The sequence below is a fragment of the Somniosus microcephalus genome, unplaced genomic scaffold (genome assembly GCF_052327205.1).
Source record: "Somniosus microcephalus isolate GS21.2 unplaced genomic scaffold, FLI_Smic_1.0 unresolved_chr1, whole genome shotgun sequence".
NCBI classification, from domain to species: domain Eukaryota; kingdom Metazoa; phylum Chordata; class Chondrichthyes; order Squaliformes; family Somniosidae; genus Somniosus; species Somniosus microcephalus.
The window spans coordinates 116,244,931-116,261,485 of NW_028225179.1; the positions used below are offsets into that span (position 1 = coordinate 116,244,931).

Genomic DNA, 16,555 nt, shown 5'->3' on the forward strand with positions numbered 1-16,555 from the left:
ACCATCCAGGACAAAGCAGCCCGCTTGATTGGCACCCCATCCACCACCTTAAACATTCACTCCCTCCACCACTGGCGCACCGTGGCTGCTGTGTGTACCATCTACAAGATGCACTGCAGCAACTCGCCAAGGCTTCTTCGGCAGCACCTCCCAAACCCGCGACCTCTACCACCTAGAAGGACAAGGGCAGCAGGCGCATGGGAACACCACCACCTCCAAGTTCCCCTCCAAGTCACACGCCATCCTGACTTGGAAATATATTGCCGTTCCTTCATCGTCGCTGAGTCAAAATCCTGGAACTCCCTCCCCAACAGCACTGTGGGAGTACCTTCACCACACGGACTGCAGCGGTTCAAGAAGGCGGCTCACCACCACCTTCTCAAGGGCAACTAGGGATGGGCAATAAATGCTGGCCTTGCCAGCGATGCCCACATCCCATGAACGAATTTAAAAAAACATAGAGTCCTTGTGGGCATCAGGGTTCTTCATATCAATTCTACTGTCTTCCTAAACAAAGCTGGTACAGCCACTGAATTACCTGCACAAGTTCAGCATGAGCCAGCTCCAGCCATGTGGGGGCGCTGTTACCCGAGGCGAGTCTCTCCTCCGGCCACCGGGGGCGCTGTTACCTGAGGCGACTCTCTCCTCCGACCGCCCGAGGGCGCTGTTACCTGATGCGAGTCTCTCCTCCGACCGCCCGGGGGCGCTGTTACCTGATGCGAGTCTTTCCTCTGACTGCCCGGGGGCGGTGTTACCTGATGCTAGTCTCTCCTCCGATCACCAGGGGGCGCTGTTAGCTGATGCGAGTCTCTCCTCCGACTACCGGGGGCGCTGTTACCTGATGCGAGTCTCTCCTCCGAGCGCCCGGGGGCGCTGTTACCTTATGCTAGTCTCTCCTCCGACCGCCCGGGAGCGCTGTTACCTGATGCTAGTCTCTCCTCCGACCACCGGGGGGCGCTGTTACCTGATGCTAGTCTCTCCTCCGAGCGCCCGGGGGCGCTGTTACCTGATGCGAGTCTCTCCTCCAACTACCGGGGGCGCTGTTACCTGATGCGAGTCTCTCCTCCGACCGCCTGGGGGCGCTGTTACCTTATGCTAGCCTCTCCTCCGACCGCCCGGGAGCGTTGTTACCTAATGCTAGTCTCTCCTCCGACCACCGGGCGGCGCTGTTACCTTATGCTAGTCTCCCCTCCGACCGCCCGGGGGCGCCGTTACCTGATGCTAGTCTCTCCTCCGACCGCCCGGGGGCGCTGTTACGTGATGCTAGTCTCTCCTCCGACTGCCCGGGGGCGCTGTTACCTGATGCTAGTCTTTCTCCGGCCGCCCGGGGGCGCTGTTAGCTGATGTTAGTCTTTCTCCGGCCGCCGGGGGGCGCTGTTACCTGATGCTAGTCTTTCTCCGGCCGCCCCGGGGGCACTGTTACCTGATGCTAGTCTTTCTCCGGCCGCCGGGAGGCGCTGTTACCTGATGCTAGTCTCTCCTCCGACCACCCGGGGTCGCTGTTACCCGATGCGAGTCGGTCCTCCGACCACCCGGGGGCGCTGGAGTACCGTGTTGGCCCGGTAACGGTGGCTCGGTGATTTGCGGCCTAGGCCAGGAATCCGGGACCGGCCGCTGGATTTGAGTGCTGCTCCCGGGAGGGTGAAATGGCGGCGGCTCAGCAGCAGCAACAGCAGCAGCAGTCGGGCCTGAGCCTGGAGCAGGCGAAAGGTGAGCGAGACTGGAGCCTGGGGTCTGAGAGACTGCGGTCTGCAGTAAGATGCTCCTCACACTCCACAATCCAGCTGATGTCCTGTGGCCTCTGTCCCTGTAACCTGGCACTGATTCCCCTCTCTCAGTCTCAGCCAGTGGGGCGACATCCTTCGCAGAACTTAGAGCCCCTGCAAACTTTTCGCTCCTCAATCAGTGGGTGGCCACCCTCAGTCAGATGGTTGTGGGTTCGAGTCCCCACTCCAGGGAATTGAGCACAAAAATCTGGGCTGACACTCTCAGTGCAGTGCTGAGGGAGTGCTGCCCTGTCGGAGGTGCCGTCTTTCGGATGAGACGTTGAACCGAGGCCCCATCTGCTCTCTCAGGACGACGTAAAAGACCCCACGGCCACTATTTCGAAGAAGGGCAGGGGAGTTATCCCTGGTGTCCTGGCCAATATTTATCCCTCAATCAACATCACTAAAAAACAGATTATCTGCGTCATTATCGCATTGCTGTTTGTGGGAGCTTGCTGTGCGCCAATTGGCTGCCGCGTTTCCCACATTACAACAGTGACTACACTTCAAAAAGTACTTCATTGGCTGTAAAGCGCTTTGCGACGTCCGGTGGTCGTGAAAGGCGCTATATAAATGCAAGCCTTTTTTCAATTCCCCCCCACCCCCCAATCCCCACTCTCCCCCACTCCAGAGACTGGACCACACATTGGCCTTGGAGGGAGTTGCGGAGGTTTACCAGAATGGTACCCGGACTCCCAAGGGTTAAGTTATGAGGAGAGATTAGAGTTACGCTGAACCTTTATAAAGTGCTAGTTAGGCCCCAGCTGGAGTCTTACGTCCAGTTCTGGTCACCACACTTCAGGAAGGATGTGAAGGCCCTTGAGAGGGTACAGAGGAGATTTACCAGAATGGTTCCAGGGATGGGGGATCTTATCTACAAGGACAGGTTGGAGAAGCTGGATTTGTTTTCATTAGAGCAAAGGAGGTTGAGGGGTGATTTGATCGAGGTGTACAAGATTATGACGGGTTTGGATAGGCTAGACGGGGAAAGGCTGTTCCCACTAGCTGATGGTACAAGGACTAGGGGACACAGATTTAACGTTTTGGGCAAGAGATACAGGGGGGGATGTGAGGAAAAACTTTTTTACGCAGCGAGTGTTGATGACCTGGAATTCGCTGCCGACAGAAGCGGTGGAGGCGGAGACACTCGATGTTTTCAAGGGGAGACTGGATAGGCACTTGAGGGAAATAAACTTGCAGGACTACGGGGATAGAGCGGGGGAATGGGACTGACTGGATTGCTCTACAGAGAGCCGGCACAGACTCGATGGGCCAAATGGCCTCCTTCTGTGCCTCTATGACTCTATTACACAAACTAGGGTTGTATTCCCTAGAATTTAGAAGGTAATCTGATCGACGTTTTCAACTTAAGGGGAACAGATAGGGTAGATAGAGAGAAACTATTTCCGCTGGCTGGCGATTCTAGGACTAGGGGGCAGAGTCTAAAAATTAGAGTCAGACCTTTCAGGGGTGAAATCAGGAAACACTTCTACACACAAAGGGTGGTAGAAGTTTGGAACTCTCTTCCACAAACGGCAATTGATGCTAGATCAATTGTTAATTTTATATCGGAGATTGATAGCTTTCTGTTAACCGAAGGTATTAAGGGATATGGACCAAAGGCGGGCATCTGGAGTCGGGTCGCAGATCAGCCACGATCTCATTGAATGGCGGAACAGGCTCGAGGGGCTAAATGGCCTCCTCCTGTTCCTAGGTTCCTAAAAATCCAGGCTGACACTCCCAGCGACAGTACTGTGGGAGTGCTGCACTGTCAGAGGTGCCGTCTTTCGGATGAGACGTTAAACCGAGGCCCCGTCTGCTCTCTCAGGTGGACGTAAAAGATCCCACGGCGCTATTCCGAAGAAGAGTTCTCCCCGGTGTCCTGGCCAATATTTATCCCTCAATGAAAATCACTAAAAAAACAATATCCAGTCAATATTGCTGTTTGTGGGAGCTTGCTGTGCACAAATTGGCTGCCGCGTTTCCCACATTACAACAGTGACGACACTTCAAAAGTACTTCATTGGCTGTAAAAGCGCTTCTGGACGTCCGGTGATCATGAAAGGGGCTGTGTAAATGCAAGTCTTTCTTTCTCTCCTTTGCCCAGTGGTTCTAGCCGAGGTGATCAAGGCCTTCAATTCCCCCGAGAACACCATGAGGATGGAGGAGGCCCGCGACAACGCCTGCAACGACATGGGCAAGATGCTGCAGTTCGTGTTGCCCGTGGCAACCCAGATCCAGCAAGATGTCATCAAATCATACGGATTCACCAACGACGGAGAAGGCAAGTGTGTGGACAGTAGACTGCGTGCTGGAGCTCCTCCACCACCGCGGAGCCCCTCCGCTCTGGAGGCCCTCCGCCCTGGAGCTCCTCCACCTTGGAGCTTCCCCACCATGGAGCCCCTCCACCCTGGAGCTCCTCCACTGCGGAGCCCCTCCGCCCTGGAGCCCCTCCGCCTTGGAGCTCTTCCACCTTGGAGCTTCCCCACCATGGAGCCCCTCCACCCTGGAGCCCCTCACGTTGACGCTCTCTACGATGGAGCTCCCACCTAGGAGTGTCCCTCATCTGTGTCAGCCTTAGAAGGGTTGTAGACCAGAAGCCATGTGATGAATTTTAGTGGGGAGTAGAAGGGCGTAATGTAGGGGTGAGGGGAAAAGCATTTTCAGCCATCTGGGAGCCTCGTCACCCAAGTTGAGTGACAGCAACCAGCCTGACCATTATCCATCTGTTTCTCCTCCCTGCAGAGCCCATGGGATCTGGAATCTGTTCATCCTCAATGCTTCAATTGATTGGCTCTTCACTGCACACTGACAGTTATTACTTCTATAAACCAACAGCTCTAAGCTTGAAGAAGTAGTTTGTGGATTCTTCAACTTCCAATCCGATTATACTGCCCTCCTTTTCATGGCAAATATTTGCCGTATTGATTCCTTATAATAGTCCCTAACTCGCACCAAGTCCCTTTCGCGCATCGCCCCCCGAGCTCTCACCACGTCCCGTTCACCCCTCACCTCGAGCTCTCACCAAGTCCCGCTCACCCCTGACCCCCTGAGCTCTCACCAAGTCCCGCTCACCCCTGACCCCCTGAGCTCGCACCAAGTCCCGTTCACCCCTCACCCCCCTGAGCTCTCACCAAGTCCCGTTCACCCCTGACCCCTGAGCTCTCACCAAGTCCCGTTCACCCCTCACCCCCTAGAGCACTCACCAAGTCCCGTTCACCCCTCACCCCCTGAGCTCTCACCAAGTCCCGTTCACCCCTCACCCCCTAGAGCACTCACCAAGTCCCGTTCACCCCTCACCCCCTGAGCTCTCACCAAGTCCCGTTCACCCCTGAGCTCTCACCAAGTCCCATTCACCCCTCACCAAGTCCCGTTCACCCCTCACCCCCTGAGCTCTCACCCAGTCCCGTTCACCCCTGAGCTCTCACCAAGTCCCGTTCACCCCTCACCTCCTGAGCTCTCACCGTCCCGTTCACCCATCGCCCCCTGACCTCTCACCAAGCCCCGTTCACCCATCGCCCCCTGAGCTCTCACCAAGTCCCATTCACCCCTCACCCCCTGACCTCTCACCAAGTCCCGTTCACCCCTCACCCCCCGAGCTCTCACCAAGTCCCGTTCACCCCTCACCCCCCGAGCTCTCACCAAGTCCCGTTCACCCCTCAGCCCCTGAGCTCTCACCAAGTCCCGTTCACCCCTGACCCCCGAGCTCTCACCAAGTCCCGTTCACCCCTCACCCCGAGCTCTCACCAAGTCCCGTTCACCCCTCACCCCCTGAGCTCGCACCAAGTCCCGTTCACCCCTCACCCCCCGAGCTCTCACCAAGTCCCGTTCACCCCTCACCCCCTGAGCTCGCACCAAGTCCCGTTCACTCCTCACCCCCCGAGTTCTCACCAAGTCCCGTTCACCCCTGACCCCTGAGCTCTCACCAAGTCCCGTTCACCCCTCACCCCCTGAGCTCTCACCAAGTCCCGTTCACCCCTGACCCCTGAGCTCTCACCAAGTCCCGTTCACCCCTCACCCCCTGAGCTCTCACCAAGTCCCGTTCACCCATCGCCCCCTGAGCTCTCAGCAAGTCCCGTTCACCTCTCACCCCCTGAGCTCTCACCAAGTCCCGTTCACCCCTCACCCCCCTGAGCTCTCACCAAGTCCCGTTCACCCCTCACCCCCCCTGAGCTCTCACCAAGTCCCATTCGCCTCTCACCAAGTCCCGTTCACCCCTCACCCCCTGAGCTCTCACCAAGTCCCGTTCACCCCTGACCCCTGAGCTCTCACCAAGTCCCATTCGCCTCTCACCAAGTCCCGTTCACCCCTGACCCCTGAGCTCTCACCAAGTCCCATTCGCCTCGCACCAAGTCCCGTTCACCCCTCACCCCGAGCTCTCACCAAGTCCCGTTCACCCCTCACCCCGAGCTCTCACCAAGTCCCGTTCACCCCTCACCCCCCTGAGCTCTCACCAAGTCCCGTTCACCCATCGCCCCCTGAGCTCTCACCAAGTCCCGTTCACCCCTCACCCCCTGAGCTCTGACCAAGTCCCGTTCACCCCTCACCCCCCTGAGCTCTCACCAAGTCCCGTTCACCCCTCACCCCCTGAGCTCTGACCAAGTCCCGTTCACCCCTCACCCCCCTGAGCTCTCACCAAGTCCCGTTCACCCCTCACCCCCTGAGCTCTCACCAAGTCCCGTTCACCCCTCACCCCCTGAGCTCTCACCAAGTCCCATTCACCCCTCACCAAGTCCCGTTCACCCCTCACCCCCTGACCTCTCACCAAGTCCCGTTCACCCCTCACCCCCCGAGCTCTCACCAAGTCCCGTTCACCCCTCACCCCCTGAGCTCTCACCAAGTCCCATTCACCCCTCACCAAGTCCCGTTCACCCCTCACCCCCTGACCTCTCACCAAGTCCCGTTCACCCCTCACCCCCCGAGCTCTCACCAAGTCCCGTTCACCCCTCACCCCCTGAGCTCGCACCAAGTCCCGTTCACCTCTCACCCCCTGAGCTCTCACCAAGTCCCGTTCACCCCTGACCCCTGAGCTCTCAGCAAGTCCCGTTCACCCCTCACCCCCTGAGCTCGCACCAAGTCCCGTTCACCTCTCACCCCCTGAGCTCGCACCAAGTCCCGTTCACCTCTCACCCCCTGAGCTCTCACCAAGTCCCGTTCACCCCACACCCCCTGAGCTCTCACCAAGTCCCGTTCACCCCTCACCCCCTGAGCTCTCACCAAGTCCCGTTCACCCCTCACCCCGAGCTCTCACCAAGTCCCGTTCACTCCTCACCCTCCTGAGCTCTCACCAAGTCCCGTTCACCCCTCACCCCCTGAGCTCTCACCAAGTCCCGTTCACCCCTCACCCCCTGAGCTCTCACCAAGTCCCGTTCACCCCTCCCCCCCTGAGCTCTCACCAAGTCCCGTTCACTCCTCACCCCCCTGAGCTCTCACCACGTCCCCCTCACCCCGAGCTCGCACCAATTCCCGTTCACCTCTCACCCCCTGAGCTCTCACCACGTCCCGTTCACCCCTCACCCCCTGAGCTCGCACCAAGTCCCGTTCACCCCTCACCCCCTGAGCTCTCACCAAGTCCCGTTCACCCCTCCCCCCCTGAGCTCTCACCAAGTCCCGTTCACTCCTCACCCCCCTGAGCTCTCACCAAGTCCCGTTCCCACCTCGCCCCCCGAGCTCTCACCAAGTCCCGTTCACCCCTCACCCCCTGAGCTCTCACCAAGTCCCGTTCCCACCTCGCCCCCTGAGCTCGCACCAAGTCCCGTTCACCCCTCACCCCCTGAGCTCTCACCAAGTCCCGCTCACCCCTCACCCACTGAGCTCGCACCAAGTCCCATTCCCCCCTCACCCCCTGAGCTCTCACCACGTCCCCCTCACCCCGAGCTCGCACCAATTCCCGTTCACCTCTCACCACGTCCCGTTCACCCCTCACCCCCTGAGCTCGCACCAAGTCCCGTTCACCCCTCACCCCCTGAGCTCGCACCAAGTCCCGTTCACCCCTCACCCCCTGAGCTCTCACCACGTCCCGTTCACCCCTCACCCCCTGAGCTCGCACCAAGTCCCGTTCACCCCTCACCCCCTGAGCTCTCACCACGTCCCGTTCACCCCTCACCCCCTGAGCTCGCACCAAGTCCCGTTCACTCCCTCACCCCCTGTGCTCGCTGACCTACATTGGTTCCCAGTCCGGCAACACATCAATTTTAAAATTCACAATCTTGTGTTCAGATCCCTCCATGGTCTCGACCCTCCCTATCTCTGTAATCACCTCCAGCTCTACAGCCCCCCAAATTATCTGCACTCCTCCAATTCTGGCTTCTTGCACTTCCCCGATTTTAATCGCCCCACCATTGGCGGCTGTCCCCTCAGCTGCCAAGGGCCTAAGCTCTGGAATTCCCGCCTAATCCTCTCCGCCTCGCTACCTCTCTTTCCTCCTTTAAGACGCTCCTTAAAACCTGCCTCTTTGACCAAGCTTTTGGTCATCTGTCCGAACATCTCCTTATGTGGCTCGGTGTTAAATTTTGTTTGATAACGCTCTTGTGAAGCGTCTTGGGACGTTTTACTACATTAAAGGCGCTACATAAATGCAAGTTGTTGCTGATGTGCCCAGCTACCATCACTTTTCTTCCCACCGCTGAATGTGCTGACTCTCCACTGCCGAGCCTAAATTCTAGTGAGATCAGTAGGCTGTTCTACCATAAGGGGTTAGAAAAATCGGAGCAGGAGTCGGCCATTTGGCCCTTCGAGCCTGCTCCACCATTCAATATGATCATGGCTGATCCTCTATCTCAATACCATATTCAGCTCTCTCCCCATACCCCTTGATGCCTTTTGTGTCTAGAAATCTATCTGTCTCCTTCTTAAATATATTCAGTGACTTGGCCTCCACAGCCTTCTGTGGTAGAGAATTCCACAGGCTCACCACCCTCTGAGTGAAGAAATTTCTCCTCATCTCAGTCCTAAATGTCCTACCCTGCATCCTGAGACTGTGACCCCTCGTTCTCAACCCCCCAGCCAGGGAAAACATCCTCCCTGCATCCAGTCTGTCTAGCCCTGTCAGAATTTTATACGTTTCAATGAGATCCCCTCTCATTCTTCTAAACTCTAGTGAATACAGGCCTAGTCGACCCAATCTCTCCTCATATGACAGTCCTGCCGTCCCAGGAATCTGTCTGGTGAACCTAAATCAGTCTGGTGAACAGCCCGAGCCCAGCCTTGCCTCCATCGGACTCTTGAGGCATGTGTCGACGCCCGTGTGCGTGCACACACTCTCCAGCCGCGGCCACTACATACCGATCAGCAGCAGGTATTTTGACTGATGTCCACCAACCCCTCCGTGCAGGCAAACTGTACTCTCCCGAGAGAAGGTGCATTTACACAGTGCCTTTCAGGATGTCTTAAAGCGTTTTTCACCCACTGATGTACTTTTTGTTTTGAAATGTAGCCGCTGTTGCATTGTAGGAAACGCGGCAGCCAATTTGCACACAGCAAGATCCCACAAACAGCAATAAGAACATCAGAAACAGGAGTCGGCCATACGGCCCTTTGAGCCTGCTCCGCCATTTAATAAGATCATGGCTGATCTTCTACCTCAACTTTACTTTCCCGCCCGATCTCCATATCCTTTAATTCCCTTAGTGCCTAAAAATCTATCGATCTCTGTCTTGAATATACTCAACGACTGAGCCTCCACAGCCCTCTGGGGTAGAGAATTCCAAAGATTCACCACCCTCTGTGTGAAGAAATTTCTCCTCATCTCAGTCCTAAATGGCCGACCCCTTATTCTGAGACTGTGACCCCTGGTTCTAGACTCCCCATCCAGGGGAAACATCCTCCCTGCATCTACCCTGTCAAGACATCTAATGACCAGATAGTTGATGGTGGTTGAGGGATAAATATTAGCCCCAGGACACCGGGGAGAACTCCCCTTGCTCTTCCTCGAAATAGTGGCCGGTGGGATTTCTCGCGTCTACCCGAGAGATCAGACGGGGCCTCAGTTTAACGTCTCCTCTGAAGGACGGCACCTCCGACAGTGCCGCACTCCCTCAGCACTGCACCGGGAGTGTCGGCCTAGATTTCGTGCTGGAGTGGGACTGGAACCCACGACCTTCTGACTCGGAGGTGGGAGCGTTACCCACTGAGCCACGGCTGCAAGAATACTGCAGGCAGACCAGAGATTTGGCCTGGAACTCCTGGTTTGTATCGCTGAGCGGTGCATCTGCCAGCTGGATCACCACCGAAGCTCGCTCCTCAATATAACTCAATCTGGTCACTTTTGTAGCCTCTGTACTTCTCCCTGAATGTTATTCCTTTCTGCCAAATACTGTATGCTGCTTTCCTGTACAACCCGGTATTGACTGCAAGCCTAGATGTTATGCATTTTTTTAGATACCAGCATGATAAAAGGGTTGAATTATGAGGACAGTTTGCATCAACTAGTCTTGTATTCCCTCGAGTACAGAAGATTAAATGGTGATCTAATTGAGCTGTTTAGCATGTTTAAAGGAATTGATAGGATAGATAGAGAGAAACGACTTTTATCTGGTGCAGGAGTCCAGAACAAGGGGGAGTAACCTTAAAATTAGAGCTCGGCCGTTCAGGGGTGATGTCAGGAAGCACTTCTTCACACAAAGGGCAGTGGAAATCTGGAACACTGTCCCCCAAAAAAGCTGTTGAGGCTGGGGGAGGGGGGTGTGGGGGGGGAGGCCAATTGAAAATGTCCAAACTGAGACTGGTAGATTTTTGTTGGGTAAGGGTATTAAGGAATATGGAACCAAGACAGGTAGACAGAGTTAAGATACAGATCAGTCCATGATCTCATTGAATGGCGGCACAGACTCGAGGGGCCGAATGGCCTGCTCCCGTTCCCCGTGTTCCTAGATGCCAAGGATAAATCCCTGTGACGCTCTGCTACCCAGTTCCGATTGTGCCACTGACCACTACTGTTTTGTTGCCCCAGTTTACTGCTTCAGCCTTTATCCCAGGCACTTCCACTCGAGCCTCAATAAGAACATAAGCAATAGGAGCAGGAGTCGGCCATTTGGCCCCTCGAGCTCGCTGCGCTGTTCAGTGATATCATGGTTGATCTGATCTTGGGCTCAGCTCCACTTCCCTGCCCGCTCCCCGTAACCCACTCCTTTATCATTCAAAAATCTGTCTATCTCTACCTTAAATGTATTTAATGACCCAGCCTCCACAGCTCTCTGGGGCAGAGAATTCCACAGATTTACGACCCTCTGAGAGAAGAAATTCCTCCTCATCTCAAGTCTGTCTTTCTGTTGGGCATCATCGGGATCGGTGTCCATTGGTCTTTGTCGCCAAACGTCTGGCGCTCGATAGAAGCCTTAAACCAACCTCACCTCAAAAAACTAATAAATCTGGTTCGTAACCTGTGTCGAAGAACCAAAGGTTGCAATTGATTGAGGGAGAGATGAGGATTTTTTTTTTTTTTACGCATATCGCGTGAAAGACCGTTACGCTTCCGGTCGTCGAGCGCGGGATGTAAAACGGGAGTGTGTGACTGAGCGTCCTTGTTTCTTTGTCTTTTAAAGGTGTGCTGAAGTTTGCTCGCATCGTCAAGGCTTACGAAGGACAGGACCCCGAGATAGCGGCCATGTCCGGCAAGCTCAAGTCCATGTTTCTACCTCCGATGACGGTTCCTCCCCACAGCGCCAGCATCTCCGCGTCGTAACTTCCCGGGAGAGAGCGAGCGAGAGCGATGCGGGGGGGAGGGGGCTGGAACTCTCGGTCCAGATTGTAACAGCGGTCGTGCCTTTTATGTTCTTCCCAGCGCCATCGCACTGTCACTCATTCCGACACATTCAGTCGTTCCCCCCCTCCCCATTTGGTGTTCAAGCGATGGGGGTGAAACATCTTCAAGCTGCTGGGGTCCCACCGCCCCACGCACACCCGCCATCTGCCGAGAACATCTTTGTGTTTTTCATTTTCAGTGCAGACTGACCGGGAAAGCCGCTGGGAGATGATCACGGGCCAGCGGGTGTTGGCACTGCCGGGCGTGCAGGCCAGCCCACCTGCGGCATGGTTCCCTGCCCCCTGCGCCAAGGCTGCGATTGGCTCCTTTGGCTGGGCAGGGGTGAGCGGAAGGACGGGATTCCCGCCGCTCGTCACCGCCCAGAGTCTGCCCCCCCCCCCCCCCCCCACAAAGGATGGGGTACAACTTGGCTCTGCAGTTCGCCGCAGTCGAATAGCAGCTGACACTCCCGGGGGTGGTGGGGGGGGGGGTTGAGAGGTCATTTTAATCTAACTCGGCGGATGGGAATCCCACGGGATGGGGTGGAACGCCAGCTTTACACCCGGCCCGATATTAACTTCAACGGAACGAGTAAAACCGGTGTAAAGTCAGCGTTGCCCCCGATTCCCAGGTTAAAATGGGCCCCCGGGCCGAGTTGAGACACTGTAGCAGGGGGAGTAGCTTTGTCCTGCTGCTCCCTCAGACCTCGCCCAACACTCTGCTTGCGATCAGGTTCTTTCATGCCCCTCCTTCCTTACGGCTAATCACTCAGTTTGCGATTAGCCGTAAGGAAGGAGGTGCGTGAAGGACCCTGACTTGCACGCTGTGTATTCCACGCATCCCTTTCCTAGCGTACACACAGTCTCCATTCACTTCACCCTCTCGACAGGACAGCCTTGGCTTTGAACTCACCCCCGTGGATGGTGGGGGGTGGGGGGGGGAGGGTGGTGGTGCAGTTGAATTGAAACAAGAACGTGTTTGTTTACTGCGCTCCAGGATATATTTCCACTGCAAATTTCGAAGAACTCGCACACACACACACAAAAAAAGAAAAGAAAAAAACCCACAGGGGGTTGTGTGTGTTTGGCCTCGGTGCACTCAAAGGCAGCTTCCTCTCCACCCCAGCAGCTGACCACAGACAGACTTCCCGTCTCCGACCCTTCTGCTGCGAGACCAGGGACCTAACTGCGTGCACCAGGGCTGGTTTAGAAACTAAAAGTGCTGCCCTCCCCGGCCAATAGCCAGCAGTAAAACAGGAGGCGTTTGCGCCCTGAATGGGATGGGGTCTCGAGCAAGAGACAGCACCTTCAATAGGGTCAAAGGAAGAAAGAACTCGCCTTTGTATAGCGCTTTTCTCACCCTCAGGACATCCCAAAGTGCTTCACAGCCAATGAAGTGCTGTCGTAATGTAGGAAATGTAGCAGCCAGTCTTCACACAGCAAGATCCCACAGTTGGATAAATGACCAGATCATCTGTTTTCCTCAGTGATGTTGGTTGAGAGATAAACATTGGCCCAGGACACCAGGGAGATCGCCCCTGATCTTCGCAATAGTGGCCGCGGGATCTTTTACGTCCACCCGAGAGGGCAGACGGGGGGCCTCAGTTTGACGTCTCGTCCGAAAGGCCGCACCTCCGACAGCGCAGCGCTCCCTCGGCACTGGCACTGGGAAGCGTCAGCCTGGGATTTTTGTGCTCAAGTCTTTGGAGTGGGGCTCGGGCCCACGACCTTCTGACCACTGGCTGGTGCTGACACCCGACGTCGCGTCGTCGCCCGCGGCAAAAGGGGGGAGCAGACCCCCCCGCCCCGAGATCGGTCGTAAGCAGCGCAGTTTCCTGCAGTCAACAACACTAGAAAAAGAGTCCACAAAAAAAATATACCTCGCTAAAAGAAAATGACCACCAGAGGGCAGAGAGCTTGAAAAGAAAGGGAATCAAACTGCTGGACTAATGAAGCTCACCGTCTTTTTATTATTTAAACCAGTGTTCTCAACCTGTTTGCTTCTGAGGCCCCCCCCCCCCCGTCATGTTATAAAAAATTCCACGGATCCCCTGTATAAAACTTAGTTACACAATTAAACCTATACATTGGGCCGTATTTTGCAACCCCCTACCCATACGAGGTGCGCACGCGCCCGTAGGGGCCGCGCACGTTCCGGGTTTAGGCCTGCGAAGCGCACGCGCTGAAATCCGCAACGTGCGATCTGTCAGGAATCCTCTCGACAGATCCTCCACAGCCCCGGGAGATAGGCCCCCGCGGGCGGGCGGAGAGTTGCGCTATTTGCCCAACTTCCGCCCGCTGAATGCCCGTGAAATTCTTGCGCCTGGTAGAATCAGCGAAAGGCTTGCTTTCACCAGCATAAGAGTTTTAAAAAATAGAAAAGTAAAATGTTGTCACTCATTTATACTTTAAAAACCCTGCCCAATAAGGTAAGTTTATTTTTAGCCCCGTTAAAACATATTGGCCCAGAAATTCGGCTTGGAGGCTTCCCGTTGTGCTGTGGGCCCACATGGGATTCCGATCCTGGGCCTGCTCCAACTGCCGGTGCGCAGTGCTTGCGTATCCCAGGGGCGCAGTTAGTTCAATGCGTCCCCTGGGATCACGTGGGCCATGGAGAGCCAATGGTAGCAGGGAATCTGTATTCATAGATTTGACAGGAAGACCTGCTGGAGACTTACCCTCCCAGAAAAACCTGCAAAAAAATCGGAAGTTCCAGGCGTACGCGCTGCCTCTCTGGCACACGCGTTCGACCTTTGAACCCCTTCCTTTAAGGGAACAAGTTCCGGTTTGCCGCGCAGTGCGAGCACGAAACCGGCACTTTCGTTGGGCCTACGCGTGAGTACCCGGCGCGTACTCACCCGTGGGGACTCGAAGTTCTAGCCCATTAAAAACATTTTCAAAACATTACATTTTTGTTTAAAATATTTAATTAAATGGTATTTTAATTAATTTTAAATGTCATTTAAAAAAAAATTATTTCATATGTTGGTGCATTTTTTAAGTGATCCCCATTCATTCTTATGGGGTTTCCGTACGTACAAAACTCCCATAAGTATGAATGGGGATTCCATTTTATTGGTTGGGCCGGCCCATGTGATCCCAGGGGCGTTTGCGAACCGCCTGCGCCCCTGGGAAACGTGGGGCACTGCCCGTGGGTACCCGGAGAGGCCCAGGAGCGCGAGTCTCCGTACCTCCCGGGCCACCAGGTACATCCGTAGATTTATTACAGGTCGGAGGCGTCTGCCCGCGGGAAGCCTCCAACCGCAAATTTTGGGCCATTATTATTTTTGTTTTACTTACTTAATGTGAAACTTGTTGCTGGTGCTCGTTTTCAAATGGCTCCGTGGCCTTGCCCCTCCCTGTATCTATAACCTCCACTCGCCCCCAAAAACCCTCCGAGATCTCTGCGCTGCTCCAATTCTGGCCTCTTGCGCATCCCAGATTTTCATCGCTCCACCATCGGCGGCCGTGCCTTCAGCAGCCTGGGCCCTAAGCTCTGGAATTCCCCCTCTCCGCCTCTCTCTCCTCCTTTAAGACTCTCCTTAAAACCTACCTCTTTGATTAGTCTTTTGGTCACCTGTCCTAATATCTGCTTATGTGGCTGGGTGTCAAATTTTTGTCTGATAAATAGGATACATAGGATATTCGGCCCAACCAGTCCATGCCGGCGTTTATGCTCCACTCGAACCTCCTCCCGTCTTTCCTCATCTAACTTATCAGCATAACCCTCTATTCCCTTCTCCCTCTAATGCTTGTCTAGCCTCCCCTTAAATGCATCGATACTATTCGCTTCAACCACTCCCTGTGGTAGTGAGTTCCACATTCTCACCACTCTTTGGGTAAAGAAGTTTCTTCTGAATTCCCTATTGGATTTCTTGGTGACTATCTTACATTGATGGCCTCTAGTTATGCTCTTCCCCACAAGTGGAAACATTCTCTCTGTATCCACTCTATCAAAACCTTTCATAATTTTAAAGACCTCTATTAGATCACCCTTCAGTCTTCTTTTCAAGAGAAAAGAGACCCAGCCTGTTCATCCTTTCCTGATATGTATACCCTCACATTGCTGGTATCATCCTTGTAAATCTTCTCTGCACCCTCTCCAGTGCCTCTATATCCTTTTTATAATATGGCAACCAGAACTGTACACAGTATAAGTGTGCTCTAACCAAGGTTCGATACAGGTTTAGCATAACTTCACTACCTTTCAATTCTATCCCTCTAGAAATAAACCCAGTGCCTGGTTTGCTCTTTTTATGGCCTTGTTTCACAGGATCAAACTGGGCAATGTCTCTTCAGTGACCGAGGGGTTAATTTAGTGGCCCTGATTGATCCCCCTTCAGCCAGCTGGTGCTGTGGGAAACTTCTTGAAGTCGTTACTTAATGAATTTAAAGGAAACGCTACAAATCACCTGGGGCCCATGTAGGTTGGGCTGAAAGACGTACATGACTTGACTACATGCTCCTGCAATTGATGGTGCTCTTCTGCAACTTACTGCTCCCATCTCTTGACACACATCATTCTGCGTTTTCTATTTAATATAAGCGTGTTTTTAAATTCATTGTCATGTGTGCTTGAGGATTTCATATCATGTGTGCAATAAAGATATGTAATGGGTCCAATCTTTTGTAATGGGTCTGCTTGATGCCAATCCTGTAAGCTGTATTGTCGTGCTTGTCCCTTGTGTGTGCCCTCCTCGAATTAGTTTCTTTAAAAAAATAATTAATTCACGGGATATAGCTTCGCTGGCAAGGCCGGCATTTATTGCCCATCCCTAGTTGCCCTTGAGATGGTGGTGGTGAGCCGCCGCCTTGAACCGCTGCAGTCCGTGTGGTGAAGGTGCTCCCACGGTGCTGTTAGGGAGGGAGTTCCAGGGTTTTGACCCAGCGACGATGAAGGAACGGCGATATATTTCCGAGTCAGGATGGTGCGTGACTTGGAGGGGAACTTGGAGGTGGTGGTGTTTCCATGCGCCTGCTGACCTTATCCTCGGTGGTAGAGGTCGCGTGTTTGGGAGGTGCTGCTGAAGGCGCCTTGGCGAGTTGCT

At 54.6% G+C, this 16,555-nt stretch overlaps 1 protein-coding gene across 1 annotated transcript; it reads left to right on the plus strand.

The window, feature by feature from the left end:
- Nucleotides 1-1,504: 1,504 nt before the first annotated feature.
- Nucleotides 1,505-16,130, plus strand: grcc10 (gene rich cluster, C10 gene). Its single transcript, XM_085974783.1, has 3 exons — nt 1,505-1,710; nt 3,874-4,050; nt 11,309-16,130. Exons 1-3 carry the CDS (start codon nt 1,647-1,649, stop codon nt 11,446-11,448), a joined length of 381 nt encoding a protein of 126 aa, XP_085830909.1. The 5' UTR covers nt 1,505-1,646; the 3' UTR covers nt 11,449-16,130.
- Nucleotides 16,131-16,555: the final 425 nt, after the last annotated feature.